The 21203-nt window shown below is 38.0% G+C and overlaps 1 protein-coding gene across 1 annotated transcript in view; it reads right to left on the bottom strand.

Annotated features, from left to right (window-relative positions):
• cacna1c (calcium voltage-gated channel subunit alpha1 C) overlaps window positions 1-21203 on the bottom strand; it is a 414391-nt gene that overhangs the window by 335547 nt on the left and 57641 nt on the right. Inside the window, exons 2-3 of the mRNA XM_088922581.1 lie at window positions 12229-12547; window positions 7692-7797 (exon numbers count right to left, since the gene is read on the bottom strand). Coding sequence (XP_088778707.1) covers window positions 7692-7797; window positions 12229-12547 — 425 coding nt within the window. The remainder of the gene's footprint in view (window positions 1-7691; window positions 7798-12228; window positions 12548-21203) is intronic.

The raw sequence follows: 21203 nt of genomic DNA, 5'->3' as shown, positions 1-21203 counted from the left end.
CCTTGAAAGCTTTTCAAACTTCTTCTTCAAATCAAAGAAAACAAGAAACATCCAGAGAAGGTAAAATACGACTATTTATTTCGACAGACTCTTACCTGCAACTTCATTTTATGCATTCCTGATTTGTGTACATTGCAAGTCCCATTTCTTCTTCTATCAAACATTATTTATCTTTTCTTTTTTAAAATCTGATTAATGAGTTTTTTTTCTGAGTTAACCACCTTTTAAAAGTAAAGCAGTTTCACAAAAGGCCTTCTTGCAGTGAAGCTATGAGGAATTTCCTCAGGGAAGTGTTAAAGTATAGCACCTTCCTCTAAACTCCATTGATTTTGGCACAGAAACATTTACATCCCCAGATACCTCTTCCCTTTCATTATTTTGGATTCCTGCCTCCCAATACTTAAGAACTGAAGGATGCCAGTAACGATGAAAACGTACATTAATCCTCTGTTATATCTGGATCACAGAATAAAAAGCCTAAATGGGACTTTGGAACAATGTTGTGTATGTTGTGGACAGGGGTACAATACCCTTCAACAAGGATTAAAAATCGAAGATGCTCCTCCCTTAAAGGCACTTACACTCAGAAACACATTCAGAAGAAAGGGATTATGAAAGCCTCTTTAAATGCTGACAAAACTGCCTCCTTAATTTACGGAGCAGTCCAAATATATACAGTACATCTTCATCAGGCTTATCAGAATTATTCATATTGATGCAGTATCATCAAACTGCCTTTATATTTGTTAAATAAGAAACAATAGGTAGGAGTGTAAAAACTCTGCTCATTGTGCACATGCTGACTGTAGAAGCAGGCTAGAGCAATGAAGGAGACTCTCCAGATTGGGGAATTAAAATGATTAAGCCAACTTTAGAGGGCCAACCTTAAAACTACAGAGCTACAGTAAACATACTGTAAAAGATTCTGAAATATGAAATTGTTGTTTCTTGTAGTTCTAAATAAATCTAGAAAAACTGTGAAACACTTTGTTGTGAATATTACAAACAGCATTTTATCGGTACCCCTGGCTTTCTGAAGACTTCAATATTTCATCTTCCAGATAGTTGCCTTCATCCATGAAAGCTCAAGATATTACATATTAAACAAAATAAAATGAATGTTTCTAGTGCAAAAGTGTATCCTCTACACTTTCCTATTGATAGGGAATGACTAATAATGAGACACAAACACAAACTCTTCTCCCCCAGTATACCAAGGAAATAAACATTTATTTTTTTGCAGAACAATCCAGCAGCCTATCTAAGATGCAAAAAAGAACTTATCACTACATTAATTCTCGAAAAATATTTCAGCAAAACATAATGACTCTCAGGATAAGCATTTTTATACTGACAATGCATTTATGGTTGATTTACTGTAGTTATTCACATTTTAATGCAACATTTTTGTAACTGTATCACAAATACACAGTTAACATCGAGTGGATGGGGAAGAGGGAGGCAATGTTTAGGGAAGCTTTTGTTTATTCAATAATGACAAGACACATGCAGTGACTAATCCATGCGTTTCTAAAGTGTGCGTTAATGTTCCTGGAGAAAACACTGCTCTTTTTCAAACACGCTGCCCTCGAGCCAGGAGGATAAGACATCCCCAGAATTAGAAGAGCTCCTCTTTCAGTGTCCATTAACCACCCACAATGTAATTATTCAGATGCAGCCAGACAAGACACATCGCAGCACACTTGAGACATGAGCAATACTTCTTACAATGTTAGCACTTTATAAACATGCCCCCCCCCCCCCCCCAACTCACACACACAGGCACCTTTTATGCCAAACCACAAGCAAATTCCTGGCCCCAAAACTTTAATAACTGAAAATGCATGATGGAACTCCACACCTCAGATTAAACCTCAGTCTGAATAAGTCAGTGTTGTACAGTCTGTGCTTTTTTGATCTGTGCTGTCACTTACAATTTCTAAAATCTTTTTTAAAAAGTGTACAGAAATGAATTAATTCCACCAATGAAGACAGTTTTTTATGTGATTATTTAGTATTAGTAGTAGCTTTATATCAGTACTATGGATTGTTGACTTATGACGGGAGATAATACTTTGTGCACCGATTGTAATCAATGATGTCAGAGAAGCTCATATGTCCTGCATTTATACTATACATGGTTAGTTTTCCACCAGAATCAATGTTCATTACCTGCAGTTATTGGAACATTAAGATTGCGTCTCGAAGGGTAAACTAAGAAGATGCTATTCTTGTTCCGAAAGTATAATCATTGTTTAGTTTCTACACTTGGTAAAATCTGGCAGAAATAAACTTTTATTTGATTTCCTTACAACTCCTGCCTTGATTTAAAATTTAGTGAATGTGAATAAAAATTTCAAAGAAACCAAATTTAAGATGATCAAGTTTTGAAGAATACAGAATGTTTTCAATATTTAGCAGTAATAAAAAGTTTCTATCAGTATTTAGGAATAATATAATAACACAACCTTGTTATTGAAGCCAGCACCCTGGCTTGGTGAGATCTTTTGATGAATTAAGTACTTCCAAGTAGTCTAGATGAACCAAATAGACCCCACTCATTTGTAACCTTTCTTACGTTATTATGAGGAATATAAAATGCAGAACATTACTAGGTAATAGGTCTTATTAACACTATTACATTGATTAACATAAGAAAGTAACTAGAAATCATTAAAGCTGCATTAAACATCTGATACAGTATGTATGTAGATTCACCCTGAACTGTAGAACTGCCACATATGTTGTATTTTTACACTTCATCAGTAATTAAGCAACGCTAGCCAATTAACCTGTTTGAGTATGATAATAAGACATTGTGTTATGCCTAAGGAAATTTTAGGGGTCCCATTTGTGCTCAACTCCATATACAAAAGGGTATGAAATGTCAAAAACAGGAGAGGCAAAACAAATATACAATATGTAGTTTGCAACAGTGATGAGTATCGGTTAAGGCTCCGGACTAATATCTAGTAGATTGTGGGTTCAAATAGTGGATGGGGCACATTTGCAGTACTGTTAAGCAAAGTACCGCACTCAGATTGCTCTAGTTTTCACAGGAAAAGGGGATGTGGGCATACACAAGAGCTACAATGGTTCACCGGATTTAATCAGATTGCAATGTCACAGCTCGGTAAAAGCAAAAGAAATGCCATTGAGAGAATGTTGCTGGCAGGAATAAGACTAACGTGAGGCTGTTAGTGCATTCAAGGTCTGATCATCCACTAGACTATACAAGTGCCTCTAAATGTCAATGCGAGCAAGACAAGACCAGCCTAGTCCTTATCAACCTGATGGATCACTTGAGGGATTGCCTCCACACAGCGACAGCTAGAGCAGCTAAGAGAGTGTCCTGGAATGAACATAATCCAGATTATGGTTGGAGATCTTAATTTTAGCAAAAGTCACAATACACTGGTTAAAAGGCTGAAAACAACAACAAAAAATAAGCTTTTTGCTAGTTCAAGATAAGATAAGATCACTTTATTAGCCACATAGAATTTCTTGCATTAGGAATTTGTCTTTTCGCATACCCCAGCTTGCTCTCCATGAGACACACAGGCACACAGACGGGAAGAGCAAAGCTTGGGGTCAGAGCGCAGGGTCAACCTTTTATACGGCGCCCCTGGAGCAGTTGGGGTTAAAGGCCTTGCTCAGGGGCCCAACGGAGTAGGATTTCTCTGCCGGCCACGGGATTTGAACCGGCAACCTCCCAGCCACAGGTGCAGATCCTTAGCCACAATGTCACTACTCCGCCCAAAAAAGCCAGAAGTGTGTGGTTCCCTGGTCAAGGGGATTGAGAACCCCTGGTCTAAGGGAGCAACAATTTTAGGTGGTGACAGTAGGTTAAGTAAAGACAGGCATTGATTTCCACTTTAGGAATGGTAGTAAAGTAGGTAAAAGAGTTACAGTGCCCAGGTTTTGACACGTGTGCTTCACCAATTATTACAGCTACACCAACACCATCTTTTTGTGTTTTAACAGATAATGCTTGTTCCCAACAGCAAGGGCCACTCACAAATTCCTGCATCAATCACGCATCACTCTCTTAAACATATAACCTACACTCAACTCACCAGACATTCAAAAGTACAGAATTATTAAAATATGTTCCAGTCAAAAGTTTAGATCCATTTGATAACTTTAACCATCCCACTGTTATCAGTTTCATGCCATTAAATGCATTCTAGGATATCCATACAAAGACATTCATAAAAAGATATCATTCTGATGCTTGTTAAGTGCTGTACGCACTTAACATACACTTGTGTATGTTCTGTAGTGGCACATAGAAAATCTTAATCTGTTCATTTTCTAACTGCGTCATCCAATACAGGGACACGGGAGCGTGGAGCCTATCTCAGCACACAAGACGTGCAAGGCATAGTACACCTTGAGCGGGACTCCAGTCTTTTGCAGTGCCACACACACTCCCATACACCTCACAGTACGTCTTTGGACTGTGGGAGCAAATCAAACGCACAAAATCAGGGAGTGAACGTACAAACTCCATACAGACAGCACTTCAGAAATTGAACCTAGGACCCCTGAGCTGAAGGGCAGCAGTGCTAACCACTGCAGCATTGTGCCATCCCATAGAAAAAATGTCATGCAAAATTACTACAGAACAAACACAGACGACAACCATCAAGCATCTTTCATAGTTATAAATCATTTTGTGCTGCTTGATATACTGTAGAATGTAATTTTGAATGTGAGTACTGTGACGATCCTCCTGCTGGACATGACAGCCATACTGTTTGCATGCTTTCCTCACAACATCACAACAAGGTGATAATTTGAGATCTCTCAGGTTTTCTAGGACTGGCGCAGGTGTTTGAATAATCATTAAAAAAGGATTTGTTTTATGGTGTATTTTATAGTACAAACTGCTCTTAAAGAGGCACACAGTACATATAGATCATAGAGAGTGCTCAAATTCATTGCTCTGAGAATGGAAACAGAAAAAAAATAAGATACACCACAGATGGTTGCAATAAACCAATCTAATAAAGATTTATACATCAGCTTTTCCTGTTCTTGAACTGGTTTGTTAACATGCTACATGCGTCAGCAGGTTGCCCTGGGAGGACCTGTGATGAATGTTTAACAGCAAGATTCACACATTCATCAGCAAAAGCGCTCCAGTATTTCACTGCTATGAACTACCCCAAGTCAGTTGTACACTAATTCGCGTGGGTCGTAGTGTTCTGTGCAAAACATGTGGCAAAATCTGTTATTTTTTTTTAAAAGGCGCACAATTGCAAGATTTTGAGCCAGGCTACTCCTTCGGTACTGTAAGTAGTTTCATTGTCAAAGCTGAACATGATGACAGTCTTAAAGATCCATTAAAGGTCATCAGGAAGTCATCCACCAAAAAGTAAAACCCAGAACACATGTGCAGACAAGTTCAGGTGAAACAAGTTAGCTCAAACTAGCAAGACATAATACATATATAATTCATCAGCAAGTACTGTGTTCTGTACAGTCCCACAATAAACCCTTCAAACAGAAGTGCAGTAATAAAGTTAAGTAAATAAAGAAATCAAGGAAAGGTTAACAAGCTGGAGAAAACATTAGACTGCCATGAATATAACAGCTGAAAATGAACCCGGTTACATACTGTACACAGAAAGCTTGAATTTTGTATTCCTTAAATACAAGTGATGTGGGTTTGAGCAGTGTTCAAACTACTGCTAGCACACCAAAACTTGACATGCGATGTACTGCCTTCATGTTGGTTTGATTTTAAAAAAATGTTATGAGATATTCTGAAGATTCACTTACTTTAGCAGCGTTGCCTGGGGATTACAGAATTGGTTTATGTAATAATGATGCTAATAGATTGGTGAGTTTAAAACAGAGGGTAAGACCTGGTATTGATATTTTTAAAGCATGACAGTAAATCATAAATCAGAAGCAGAAAGTAACAGCTACAAACGATCCTTTAACTCCTCCTCTGGAAATGCACTCAAATTCCAAAGATAATAGTCTGTGAAGAAATTTATTGTAAAAGGATCCAATACTTTTTGAACAGATCTGGAAACAGAAATAATAAACAAAGGACTGACAATCGTAATCGTTTAATCTTCAATGCAATACAAATGCAATATCTATTCATTTATGTGTATTTAATATTGGATCCATCTTGGCTATGGAGATGTTGAAAATTGGTTTTCAACAGGTAAATACTCTGCCAAGTTTCCAACATTATTTACACATGATTAGTTCCTTGATCTATGTAACTACCTGCTTCATGAGTGAGTGAATGAACAGCACTTGAAAAAACACAAAAGCGCGAACAAAAAAAAAAAATGGGTCAAATTCAAAGGAATCATTTTAAGTCTTTTTCAACGCCAGACAAGCTTGTCACATTTTTTGAAATGCGGCCTACTGGAAAAACAATAATTTCAATGTGTTATACATATTTATTTCCTTTAATTTAGGTGGCATTGCCAACGACTTCTCTGCCTCAAATGTTAAAGAGAGAACCCTAAGTCAGCACATGCCAGCTGATTTCTGAAAAAGGCTCAATAGGCAAAATAGCTCCCTGTTCCTCTTCTGCTCTTGGTGCTCTGGTTCTGTGGCAGACAGAAGGCAATAATCAAGAGGGTGAGGGAAGGGGGGGACTCAGCAGTTCAGCATCAACCATGAGCTCTGACAGGGGTGCATTATCTTGCCTGACTAGATTAGCATCCACGCTGCTAACATCCGCAATACTCAGACACACACTCCAACTGGCAGAAGGTCTGTCATCGACCTACACAATGTGGTACACTGTGGCACAAGCAGCCCCGTCTGCTTGCAAGAGAAAGGGTTGGCGGCTTCACAGAGAATATGTCACAAAATACAGAGAAAAATAGCGGGCCTACTTGACAAGGAACCTACAATCCATTACCTTCAACAATAAGCACTTGGCAGTTCTCTCAGCAGCTACAAGAATTTAAATGCTTCAATCTAAAAGTCGGTGCTAAGAAGATTTTTTTGTTGAACTCTATAAAACCTCTACTACTAAACCTTAGCATTAATCTCTTTATCTAAGGGTTGTTGGGTCTAAAATGCACCTGACTTGTTCTGTATGCCATTAAAAGCAAAGGAGTATGCTCATAACCAAGAATTTCAGTAGAATCAATTCAGCTACCCAGCATTATATCATTGGAAGCCAACGTCTCCAACACCTAATGCAGGAGCAATACTGCTCTAATAAAATGTATATTGAATAAATTAATTCAGGATTATTATGTCTCATTAGGCCATGCTGAAATAATGTTTCCTTTCAACTTTCAATGATTGAAACTTTCCTTTCAATCATTTTGGGCTATTATGATACAGTAGGTTATGTTAACTAAAATCTATTGATAGATATTTCAAAATGCAATTTCCAACAAAATAAACCTGAGAATTCAGTAATCAGTGTATCTTTCTCCTAAAAAGCTTTAAAATAATTAATGTCGATCAAATAAACTCAACAACAAGTTTGGAATAAATAATCTCATGAGCATCCTTCGCCATTGTAGGGATACCATTTTGTTTCTCACAGCATAAAAGGGACATTCATGAAATTCTAAGCCATGTTTTTTTTTTCTATACCTATAGTTCAAGTTCAACAACAACAAAATATTTTTGAAAAGAAATGTTAGTAAAACAGCCACCCCAGCCAGTAAGTAAGGAAAAGCCCAGCCTTCACTTACCAGATTGGAGTTGGTGGCGTTGGAGTCATCCTCTGGGAAAGGGATGTAGATCGCTAAGGCCACACAGTTAGCAAAAATAGTCAGCAAAATTATTATTTCAAAGGGTCTGAAGACATGGAGTTAAGGAAATGAACCGCAAACATGGAGTACATTGATAATTAGACCTGTCACAGGCCTTCTTGGTAAAAGCAAACCATCTGTTTCCAGAAGAGCCATGACCCGCTCCTCCGCCAAGTCCTGCCCAAATATGTCCAAAAAAAGCACGGGACAGTCGCGTGGCGGCATGAAAAAAAAATAAAAATAAAGGAAACAATCTGACAGAGCCTTTCCTTCCAGAGCCCAAGGGGTCATGCCCTCCTTTTTTTCTGCTTTTTCTTTTTCTAAGGGTAAACACAAGGACACAAGTGTTGCAGTAACTGTTCGACTTGTCTGCTGCGGGCTTTTCACAGTCAGAAGAAAAAGGGCTGCTTTCAATCAGAACAACTAAAAGAGCTAGTATGGGACTTCTGCCAGCAGACAAAGGGAAGTTTTATTTCCCAATTTGTTCAAGGATTTTCATTGTTACATATTGGGCTAGGAAAGCAGCCAACATTATTTAACAGGTTCTTGGAAGGAAAAATTAGAATGTAAGAAAGGTGTCAATTAAGTCATTTGGCCCATCCAGTTCATTTGGATTTGAATAGCTATTTGATCTGAGGATCTCTACCAGCCTTTCTCAAATGAAGCCAGGGTGTTTCAACAACATGGCTGGTTAGCTAGTTTGTTCCAGATTCCCAGACTGGATCACAAACCTGAAGAAGGGTCTGCGGTTGAAACTTTGGGCTTTTTCATCCGTTCGGTACTTGTCAGTGTGGAATTAACCTCTACTTGTTCATTTGCATTTTGTAGACTGCTGCAGCTCCCTGCCTCTATAAAGGTCTGACTACTGCTCTTCATAAAAATGATCGGCCTGCTTTTTTTTTTCTTTGATTTTTTGTAGACTCGATTTCCTATACTTTGCACAAGAAAGTTTTTTTGGGGGGTTTGTGGAGAGGACCAAATGAAAAAAATGAAATGAAAATAGAATATGTAAACAAAAATAAAACATATTTCTCAGTAACTAGGAATAAACATGCGTGTAAGTAGCATTTCTATCATTCTCTGGGATAATCATGATAATTTAATTATTTTGCTCTAATGAGAGAAAGAACTATAGTAACAATTTTGCCATATTCACCCTGTGTACATTCCAGGACTGCTGCCAAGAAGATGGGCTATGCCTCCTTTAACTCTTGGACCACAAATATTTTTCTCATGGACACAAAGTTATTTGTATTATGTGTCTCCTGACCTTTAACTGATCTTTGGTATTACGACAATATGTGACTCAAGGATAGTTACTAATCAAAGTGCAATATACTGTATATTGCTTGTGATGTATAGCTTTTTTGCAGTGATACTTTTTCTAAATGTATTGATCTGTGAAATGAGCTGAAACCTTTATTAAAGTGTCACCACAGTATGATTTTTAGCACTAATCTTTGTGCTAACATTCTTCAAGTTTGTGCAAATTTCCTGACAATGCAAGACTTTTATTAATGCAAAGCAGTGCATGTTAAAACAATAAAATGTATGCCTATACTTTCTTCATTACTCATACAGCTCACCTTAAAATAAGATTTTCCTGCTAGTTACTGTGTCACCTGACTGAAAATCAAAAAACAATATATTTTGTTTTTATCACAAACCAAAATCACATTGGCACTGCTTAATACGTATCAGGCTGCACCAACTGCCTAATGTTTGGCATTTCATAAGGGCATTTACACGTGACATTTACTTATTCTGTCAATGGAATATGAACCAGCTGAAAAGAGCATGTTATTTTCCCTCTGTGTTTTATTCAACAAAATAACAGGAAACATAATTGCCACCACTTAGCAGTGCCAGGTGTCTCTGAATAATTATGAAAAACCCAAGCTAAATTAGTCTAGATTAAGCTGCCAAGGTCAAAAGTCAAGCTCACATTGTTAGGTTCTCTAAATTCTTAACTGTGCATATCTATTTCCATAAGTTAGAGGCCCTCTAGGTTTAGCTTCTCTGATTGCCAGCAGAGGAAATGTCATTGTTTTGTGCCGAGACCCCCATGGCCTGTGAAAAGCCTGGTTGGCATGGCAACACTGTCAGGCAGATGAAACCTGATGAAGGCCCCATGTTCACTCTTTTCAAAGAGGGACATTTCACTTTTAAGGCACATATGAAAGGGATTTTAAGAATAAAAACAATCTGTTGCAGACCACACACACAAAAAAAATAGAAATGTATTGTTTTCTTTTCATTTTGGACCCCACACGTTGCTCATAGGCATGGCAGCACAGTGGTTAGCATTGCCACACTGGGGCCCCCTTGTTGAATTCCTGGGGTGCTATCAGTGTGGAGTTTGTATGTCCTCCCTGCTTTTGTGTGGGTTTCCTCTGGGTGCTCTGGTTTCCTCCCACAGTTCAAAGACAGAGTGGTAAGTTAAATGGCTTCTGTAAAACAAACGGCCCTGATGTGAATGTCTGTCTGTTCAATGTCTTGGAATGTCATCCTGTCCAGAGTGTATCCTACTTTCTGCCCATTGTTTGCTGGGATTGGCTCTGGCTTCCTTCTCACCCCGTTTTGGATAAAGTGGTTAGAAAAAGGATGGATGGATGTTGCTCATAGATGAAACTGTTATACCTTTGCAGAACAAGGACCTCTGCTTTCATAACTTGGATTTCAGTATGAAATAGAGAATATGGCAACAATCAACTTAATCGGAATATAATGTCAAACTGATACACTTCTCAGCACCATGTCCCTAGGCCCCACTAGTTTTCCATTTAAAGCTAAAAAATATAAAATTATAATGCCACAAAACTGGGGCCATATGTCTGCAAATACAAATACTGACAGGGATAAAAGGTGGAATAAGGAATGTCTGTGGGTCTTATAAGGCATTTGAATGCAAAAAGCAAGGTCAAAAGGTACTTTATGCTTCTGAGATATTTTATTAAACTTTATTGCTTGACATTCTGACCTTTTTACAATAGGGTTAGAGGCTGAGAGAAATGATTATATTCAAATCGGTTAGAAGGTCCATTTATAATCCCTAAGAGCCCTAAACGGATGTGTCTTCTGTTTGCGAAATGTCTGCTACAAGATAAGACACAGCCAACCCCTCTGTAGTAAGATCTTCACAGCATCCATCCATGCAGAGTGTGAAGATCCATGCATTACATCTGTGTTCATCTGTCAGTCACTTCATTTATCAGTTTAACAAATTTGTGGACCATGTAACAGCCAGGCATTGCTAAACAATGCCCCAGAAACAAATTCAATTCCACAATAAAAGAGAATGTAGGCCATTAATGCAGGTCTCCTGGAAGGAAGCAAAAAAAAAAGAAAAGAAAAAAGAAAACAAACCAAAAAGCATTTCCCACTACATTTCCCACTTCACTGCAAATCAGATTCCTGAAAAGGTATGCTCAATTTAAGATATGGCAAATTACAATTCTTTTTCTGTTGAATGAGTCATAATCAAGTCATCCATTTTTAAATTATTATCCAAACCTGTACACAACACAGCTCCCACATCCTAGACTGATTTAGAAAAAAATATACGGTAGATATGAAGTTTCCATTAAGAAATCGGAAGCCCTGAATGAAAGAAGGATCAGTGCCAATTTTTATGTTTGGTTCTTTTAAATTCTTCTTAAATCTACCACTATTTCATTGAGCTGTAGTGGTGGATGATTTATATTTCCATTTCTTGTACAGGGTGATTAGAAAACAATGTGTTTAAAATGTAAATCCCATCTCAGGAAGAGAAAGGAGGTTGAAAATGTATGTGAAAAATTAAATTATAACTTAACTTAATATTTTTCAGTGCTCATAATTAAGCTGATACACTTCTTCTGCATATTCTAATAGAATGTAAAAATAATTGCATTCCTCTAGCCACAGACAGCAGTCTTTACTGATCCTATAAATGACAAGCCTGATTGTCACAAAATATCAATGAGGAGGCTACAGTAGTTGAAATAGAAAATTGCTGATAATGTTTATTGATACTGACTGACAAATCTGTACCATTCATACTCATTCATACTTTCTAAAAGGAAACATGGTGTATGCAGTGTAATGCTAACCAAAACAAAATTTCCCCCAGTCCTGATGAATTCAAGTGTGAATCACTGATGAATTAAGTTAAAACAAACACACAGGCTGCAAGAGCAAAACCAAACCTGCATTTACCCCAGCATCTCCAGTTTTGTATGGTGCTGCTTGTGCTTACTGAGAAGACAGGACAAGCTGAAGGTGAGTGTGGAGAGTTCACTGCATATAAGTCTACCATCTGCCAGAACTGTTTGCCTGCATGACAAATTGATTAAGAATGAAGGAGGTACTTAAGATCTTAATCTTAATTATGTTAATCACTTCCCCAAGTTCTCCCGACCTATGTGTGCCACCATAGCTGTGCAGGTGCACGGAGATTTCGCCTCCACACCACCCCACTTTGGTTCGAAAAGGATACTTCCACTCCACAATGCTGATGCAGGCCCGGCGAATGGGGTTCTTGAGAGTGAGGCAGAGCAGGGCGCGGGGCGGGCGCGTGGCGGCCGTGCTGCCCTGCTTTTTCTGCTTGCTGTAGTGTTGCCGCTTGCGCTGGGTGGAGCTGGCGGTGGAGATGGGGGCGCTAGTGCCCATGAGCTTGGCCTGGCGCGCGGCATCGATGGCAGCCTGCCAGGTGAGGGCTGCCCCGGCAGAGGGGATGTGCTCCGGAGCCAGGCCCACCACCCCATGGTCGTTCAGACCGCCAGGAGCCGGGAGGGACGGGCTCGAGTAGTTGGAGCCTGAGGAGAGAAGACAGAAGCATCACAGAACTGTTGTGGGTTTTACCGTACGTGGGTTTCCAAGAACTCAGCCCTGACTCCCAAGTCCTTGTACAACGGCTAACAATCACAGCTTCGAAGCAATTGAGAAAAAAAAAAAACAGCAGTTTAAAAGGAATGAGAACCAAAATAAGATCTCCAAGAGGCCCTGGATTGCATCATGAGTACCCTTCCAGGAGGCTCTGCTACTCACTCAGACCAATTTCTCTCAGTGGTAACAGCACATACTGTATGGAGGCTGAAGGGTAAGCAACAAAAATTCAGTGTTTTCTACTTGGTATCCATTTGAGCTTTAGTTTCCCAAAACACCATACTAAAACAGTCTGCATTGGAAAAATGATCACACATTCCACAAGTGTCAGAACTGAAAATAATGTAGCAATAACACAATCATCATATTAAAGTGTAAACAAGGAGAAGGCTGGAAACTAGATGACTTTTAGGAAGATGAGAAAGGTTGAGCATTTGTTTTCATGCTGGCTTATACAGTATGTAGCTTTGGCACTTGAGTCTGCACTCTTGCTTCTCAAAGAGTAACAGTCAGAGCTTATGGCAACAAACTCAACACAGTCTTGGTCTACTATCCAATCTCTTAATCCACTTCCTTAAAGTGAGATTAATTTATTTTCTTGTCCAGAGACAGGTGTTGCCAGTTTCACCTTTAGAATCTCTGAAGCATTTCTTAAAAAGCACTGCATACAAGTAAAAAGGAAACCACAATTTAAAAATAATAAATCTTGGTTCTCCTGACAAAAACCTAATTTAATTCATTTTACCGTGTGGATGAAATAAAATGTAAAATTGATACTACAGTAAAACTATAAAATGCCATATGGATTTCTTCAAAGTAGGTCACTCCCTTCTGATAAACCAGATGTTCCTACATAGTACTTCTTTTTAAAAATATCTGTTTACGATATTTAGATAGATGAAACGCTGTTTATGAATACGTTTCAGATTCAAATTTAATTGAAAAATGACAAAAAACACTTATATGACTTCTCAAAAAGAACTCTGCACAATACACAGGCATGCTGGTGGAAAATAACAGTAATCTAAATTTTAGATGCCCAATATTAAAGCCCTGTAGTTTAAATATTTTAGAAAACCCTGTGTTTGTTTAACATGCAACTAAATTGGACAAAACACTACAGGCCTAATATTTGTTAGATGCCTGCCAAACCCTGCTGTTGATGTACTTATATGGTGGAATAACCTTTTGCTTCCATGACATGTCTTCAGAAAGCTGCTTCAAATCAAACTGTACAAAGAAAGAATAAAAACAAAGCTATTGCTTCAGTCACCACCCTGTTCATACACACCAGTGCACTTTTAAATGACAAACATTATCACAACCTTGCATTCAGATAGTCAGACACTGCTTGGGCCAGAGGAGAACCTGATTTGGCAGTTTGTCTGGAAGCAACTTGCTTGTCAACAGTGTAGCAAACTGCTCGTTATTATTGACTAGGGTGTCTTGAATCTGACTTTATAGATATTTCTACTTTAATCTTGCAAAGCAATGAGAGAGAAACCATGGATTATACAGTGCTGTAGTTGCATGACAAAAAACTGTGTCTAGACCGTCATAACCACAATGAGTTACAGGATATTGGAGAATAGTCACAGCCACACAACATTTGATGTTTCAGCCAATGCTGGTTCTCCCTAGCTAGGTGGGATAGATACCGCACAATGGAACCAATATTCAGGACATGAAACTTGCTGGCATTTCCCAAAACAACCTGACATTTTACCTAATTAGGTATTGATCGACCAACATGATGGATAGGTATTGGCTCGGGGGAATTTGACCTAACATCCTGTAGTTTCTTATTATATTGGTTTTGCGGAGGAGAACAGAATGTAATTCTGATGAAATGAAACAAAAACTGAAATATACAATGGTGTATCTTTCCATTTGTAATTAGATTGGTAATTAGCATGTATATACTGTATATAAAGCTGCATGTCTGGATTGTTTTGTCTACATTCAGCAATACTGTATTTGCAAAACAAAACATACCACACCAGTTAATTCATTTACAGCAGCTGGATAGTGTGAACACAGTTAAACATTTCTTGCAAGTAAATGGCACTTTTTCATATATATCCACACTGAAATATACCTCTTTAAAATTTGTACTGTTTTGCTTATTAACTTACAGTATTATGCTGAATACTAGATTTGTTTATTCAGTCATTGTGAAACATTTGTTCTCTTAATTCTTCCGTTCAGCAGATATTCTGAATGCCAGTCACTTTGATAGAACACAGCAGCAACATAAATGAATAATGGTGCATTAATTGCAGATGTTTGCATTGGTGCAACAAAGACATGTGCACCAGTAATTGTTGATTTATTATGGCATTCACATTGACTTTGTTCCATAGCACAGCACAATCACAAAAAGGCCAGCTCTGCTGTAGCTTTACAGTCATCGGTAAAAGTGGGAAATCTCATGTGCATTCACACAATTTTGGAAAGGATGGGTCACGAGAGATGAGATTTTCCCATTCTCTAACGTTTTTGTAGGATGGCTTATTAGATCAGGTGGCACAGTGGCACTGGGGCCCTGGGTTCAATTCTCAGGCTGCTATATGTGTGTAATTTGTATGTTCTTCCTGTGTGTGTGTGGGTCTCCCATTTTCTAAAGATATACTATTAGATTAACTGGTGTGAGTGTGTGCGACTGTGTCGGTGTGTGTCATACGATGGATGGCGTCCCACCCAGGGCATATCCTACCTCGTACTTCTTGCTTGCTGGGATAGGTTCCAGCTTCCTATTACTCCGTATTGGATAAAGATATGTTCTAAAGTGATCAGAAAATGGATAGATGATTTATTAGATACTAGTAATATCAAATATTATTAGACACTACTTAAGACTACAGCAGAACACAGTAGACTGTATGTATGTATGCGTAAATAGTGCACACAGTAAAAGATACTGTACTGTACATTCCACTTGTGAAAGAGTTTGGCTCTTCAGGAATACAAAAAATGTTAATGCAGTGCTTAAAAAAAACTAGAATTCTTACTGCCAGCACATGAGGAAGGCTGTATGTTGCCACCATACAACTATTTCAAGTCTGAATCAATGCATTTCTGTGCTTCCTTGGTCAGGTTCATCTAACATCTAACATCTTCCAGACTACCCTAAACCCTTTGTGTCTCCTGATATATGTACTATATGCATCCCCTCTTATCTTGCGTTTGTGTTCTGGGGTTCTTGTTTCATGTTGGTCCTGATGAGGTGTACTGGGGTGACCTTTTGCCACTGACTCTTCAGGATTTTACAGTGTATGCTCATAGTGTGTTTTGCTCGAGATTAAAGATATTCAGTTCTTATAACCAGTCGATGTAATGCATTCTTGAGAATTCTATTGAGAATAATGAATTTAGGTTTTGTTCCTGGATTTTGGCATGACAGTGAGATCACACCCCTTTCTCATCTATTAACCCAGTACAGGTGCTCTGGCCTGATTGGTATTTGTTGTCGCCTGACATGAGAAAGCAAAGTTTTTTGTGAAAAAAAAAATATATATATTGCATTCCTCCTTTCCATTGCTGTACTTTTGCTTGGCTTGACTTTAAAGTTCTACAATAATTTTCAGAATGAAACTGGCAAATGTTTGCATTGGACCAATGCAAACATTTTTTTTTGCATCAGTACGTTCGTCACTAAGACTGAAATAACACATGCTGCCAAAAAGAATAGAATATGCACAGCCCTTGCAAAAAAATGTTTTTTTTTTCCATGGACAGTATTTGGTAATGTGTGTTTTAACACAGTGGTTCTTCCTTTGAAAAAAACAGCAACATGAATTAATAATTTTACACACTACGCTACTGCAAAATAGTGTCAGAAATTATTTCTGGAAGGCCACATTGTTTTTTTTACTTTAATTCTATCCACTGTTTACCTCATATTTATTCTAAATCATTTGTCTTTTTGCACAACTGCAAAATTATTTTAAGGGTACTTTATCCCTGTAAATTTTCTGTAAAATATAAGGTAAAATAACCTTTTAAAACAAGGGTCTCAAACTCATTTCTTGGAGGGTCTTATGTTTTGTTCCAACAAGAGGAGTCAATTAAACAATTAACTGAATTATTTTCTAAATTAGACGCGTATACATTTTTTCTTAAGGTATTTTACACTTAATTAAACAAGACATCCACTTCATTAAAGACATAGTTACATAAATCGCCTCAGAGCCTGGTTATAACTATTACAACTACGCAGCTAATTAAATAATTAGAACAACTGTTTAACTGAGAGCTGGGTGTAACAAAAGCCAGAAGACACCAGGCCCTCCAGGAATTGAATCTGAGACCCCAGTTTTGAAACATCATAAGTACATCTGGTTCCACTAAATAATTAGATTAACTGAGAGCTTACACTGGAAAGAAATAATCTGTTCCACAAGGACTGGGTTTGACCCCTTTACTTTACAGGATGTAGTAAAAAATATCTTCTTTAAGAGTTTTTTTTTAATTATCCTTTGCTCAGGGGTTCACAGCTCTAGTCCTGGAGGGCCAGAAGGATACTGGTTTTCCTTCCACCTGAGCACTTAATTACTCAACTGGAGTCATTTGCTTAAATAAACAAGTTTAATCCTCTGCTTTTTCTTAGGAGGCTGAAGATTTGAAGAGACCTAATGTATAAAACCTGCTGAGGACAGGAATTGGGCACCCTTGCCTTATCTAATAAAAGCCCACACTCAAGGACAAGGACAGAATCTGTGCTCAGAGATTTGTTTGCTCTAATCCAGACTGTTCCTTCTGACAACAAAGTGTACAAATAACAGAGGTACAGTGGAAGGGAACTGGTTGACTGTTCAGGTGCCTGTTTAGGACATCATCAGTGACAGCTAGCAATCCACCAGCACATGACAAAAATCCAGCTTTGTTTGTATCTTGCAATGCAAGAAAGAGGGATTGCTGCACAACCTACACTTTGGTCAATCCTGATCCGGGATGGCCTGTACATGCTTGTCTACAGGTTTCCGGGCTAGCTGGGCTCATAAATACCCAAATCAGCTTATTATTGACTCAGCTGCACTATTTTTACAGCTTTTCCTGTGTCTGATTTAAAAAGATCTTGAAAACCTGTAGACCCATCAGTCTTCCAAAACCACTGCTTTAGAGGATGAGTGGTATGTGTGCTATCATAGTCTGTTCCTAGTTGGAAGGATGTTTGTTATTTTTGTAATTACCTTGGTGTGCATCAAAAAGGGGAAACCAGTTATCTATTTTATTTAACAATAGCACCAAAGGGGCCTCCAGTCATTTAAATACAGATAAAAACAAAACATCCGAATGTTAAGCAAAATCTTTTTTTTTTATCAAAGGGGCCTTTCAGCTGCTTCTACTGTACATACAGCTTAAGTAGTAACATCTGAAAGATCACTATCATAAAAATATAGGACACAGACTCTATTAAAGTAGGTTTCTCTCCTTTCTTATTATCCTTCAGATTATACAGTATAAAGCTTCCTGATCAGTTAATTGAAAACAGTGTTGATACAAGAGTTCAACTATCTGTCAGCACATGAGAAACAGAATTCCCTTACCCTTACCAGTCCTACCCATCTTCCATCATCAAGAATGGCCAAAGACCTTCTAACACTAGGTCTCATTTGCTAGATAAATGCATCCTGAAGTTACAAGGTGCCCATTAAAATCCATCAATAGAGCACAGTATATGAAAGGTCATGGACAAGAGGATGACATATTTCCTGTTTTGCACCTGTATTTCCTATGAATGAATGTCAGAATACCATCTAGATGAAAAGGTAAATTCGATTCAACAAGTTTCCTAGGCAAAAACACAGTAGTTTCCAAAAACATACAGAAATGTATTTTCACATCAAAAACTTAAAAAGTACAAAAGCTGAAGAATAGAAATCTGGAGATGGGATAAATTATATAAAGTATATCTTATATCTAAGTATATGAAAGTAGATCTTAGTATACACTTGACAAACCATTAACATGGAATGTGTAATGTTTAGAAAAGTTTCCTCTTCAGAAGCACTTGTAGGATTTTATGTTGGCAACAAAGAAATCCAGAACATGACAACCACATAACTGAGACTAGAAAAGGACAACATTACCAAAGTTGCACCTATATTCTATAAATTGTCCTGTTTTTTCTGTCTAGTTACAGTAGCTTGGGTGGTTGTGCCAAGTCCAAGCTTTTTGTCTGACTAAGTAAACAGCAACACTATTTGGTGTTTATGCTACTCGTTCTAAAAACATTTCCAACCAACTGGGAGAGAACACATAAATTGTTTACTGAGGAAAGATGAACTGTGGGGAGACCTGCTTGTAAAAAGCTTGTCTGAAAAAGCTCAAAAGCTGTGCAGGAGCAGTGGAGAAGTGATGAAGCAAAATGCCCAATGTGTAGTAACAAAATGATGTAGTAAGAAAACAATGATGAGGAAATTTCTCGAAGTGAATCGCTGCTTCTGGTTACTTCGGACCCTTCCAGAACACATTTGGAATGTTTCCTTGAGGTGAATTATAAGATGAAGAAATACAGTATAGTAATTCTGCATAAACGCCCTTTATAATGCTGGGCATGCACAATATGCATCGGTAGAGACTAAGAGTAAGAACGAAAAATATTGCCTTTCATTACAAAGGATTACAGCTAGATTCAAAATGTATTGTTTTGTTGCAAGCACTTGCTCAGTGCAATGTTTCTTTATGAAACTCCTTGAATTGTTAAAGGCCCACTAGAGAATTGTATAATAGACTGACTAATTGAGGTTGATTACAGGCTATGTAGGAAATGAGATTGCAAGAAAGTCTAGATGTTGTGAATCATCTTTATACACATTTTGGGCAGCTACAAGCACTGCAACAAACCCCACCACTTGCCCACACTGAAAGTGTGACATTGGCATCATCACTAGTGCTGTGTGAAATATTCAGAGATACTCTCAGGCAGACTTGGAATTTTTTCAAAGTGACGCACCTGTCACTCAGACTTGGGGAAGGTAAACATGCCTTTTCAACTCTATTTCAACAGAAGTCTTTGTTTGGGAACAACAAGCACAAAATGGATTGTAAAGGAAAAGCCCAGGTTGAGTACAGATGGACTAGATTACCACAGGAAGTAAATGTCTGACTTAATATTATGCAATGAACAGGATTGTGAGGGAGTTAATTAAGTGCCTTAGCCGACTGCGGGTTAAATCCTTTAGTCCAGAGTGCATTGGTTTTGCACTATTTAATTAGCAAGTTGTGACAAGGATTATTCCCCGAATGGCGGACAGCAAGAAACACAGTACCACAAGTTATACAGTAGGTGGGCTGTAGTCAGCCAGAGGTTTCTCAATGTCCCATGATGTTAAATGCAACTCTCCAACTTCTGATGCTCTCTTTGTGCCATGAGCTGACATTGTGATTAAGATGAAAATGAACAAATGAGATATGGTCCTTCACACTGCAGGTAACTTCTTGCTGATCTCATATAGTATGTGTTTCAGTGTCTCAACATGTACACCAGATGCATTTCAAATTCTGATATTTGTGTCCACACTAAGGAAAAAAAAAGACATCCCACCATTGAGCTCTTCAAATTAAAGAAGCTGTTAAAAAAATGCATTGAGTGGAATCAGGTTACACTAAGCAGCAAACTGTGAATCTGAAAGCCAGCGTTGCCTGTAGCTATCTTAATGCCAAAATGATCACAAAACTATCTCCAATGATAAGTCAATAGTGTCTGCTTCTAATCTTTCAAAGTAGCAATATTTCCTTGAATGACAAATAAGGTGCACAGAGTAAGGAAATGCTTTGATGAGGGTAACAGCTGTCAAAAAGCTACCATGACAACAATATAATTATGTCATAATCAGTATTCTTGTCAGAAAAAAAAAACATAATTTGGGATACTTGGCATGAAAACAGGGAATGTGCTGTACACTTGCTTTAAATTCAAAATTTTGTTACTATTTACTGTACTTGATAAAAAGGTGTAATTTTGGTGCCAAAAGACATGTAAAAATAAAATAATAAGAATGCAACAGAAAGGAGAACGTCCAATTCTCTGTCCCTCACTTCAAGTACACACTGTATATGCATCAGCTTGGCATGCTCATATCTGCTGATGAACCAAACATATGGCTTTTGGTTGCATAACGAATCCATGAAACCGTTTGCTTTTAACTGGAACTATAATTTGATATACATCTGTAGATAATTTCACTGTCAAATTATAACACTCAAAATTGGTATGTGCAAAAAACAGTCACGGCGCTAGTGACTTTGCCATTTTTTTTTCATTAAGAGGAATCCTACAGGTCTAGTAGGATCTCACTCAGGGGCTGGTTAAGGTCTATTTTCCAGACATCACATGTTCAGGCTCCGGTCATATCAGTAGTTGACTGTGACTAGGACTTCCAAAAAACTCTGGAGTTGTGCTGGAATTAGGTGGCTTGGGTTTCCTCTGTAAAACAGTGAATGACGTCAGTCTTCCATATGGATACAACTTCCATAAGATCCTGCTGAGCCTGCAGTATAACTTCAATGGAACATATCTACCCTTCCTCGTGCTTCTTGAGAAGTACAGGAGTCTCCGTTGTGAACAGAGATGCAGAGAAA

Source organism: Atractosteus spatula, chromosome 8 (assembly GCF_055471065.1).
Source record: "Atractosteus spatula isolate fAtrSpa1 chromosome 8, fAtrSpa1.hap1, whole genome shotgun sequence".
Taxonomy (NCBI): domain Eukaryota; kingdom Metazoa; phylum Chordata; class Actinopteri; order Semionotiformes; family Lepisosteidae; genus Atractosteus; species Atractosteus spatula.
The sequence above is the reverse complement of the archived record's forward strand: the minus strand, read 5'-3'. Positions and strand labels throughout refer to the sequence as shown.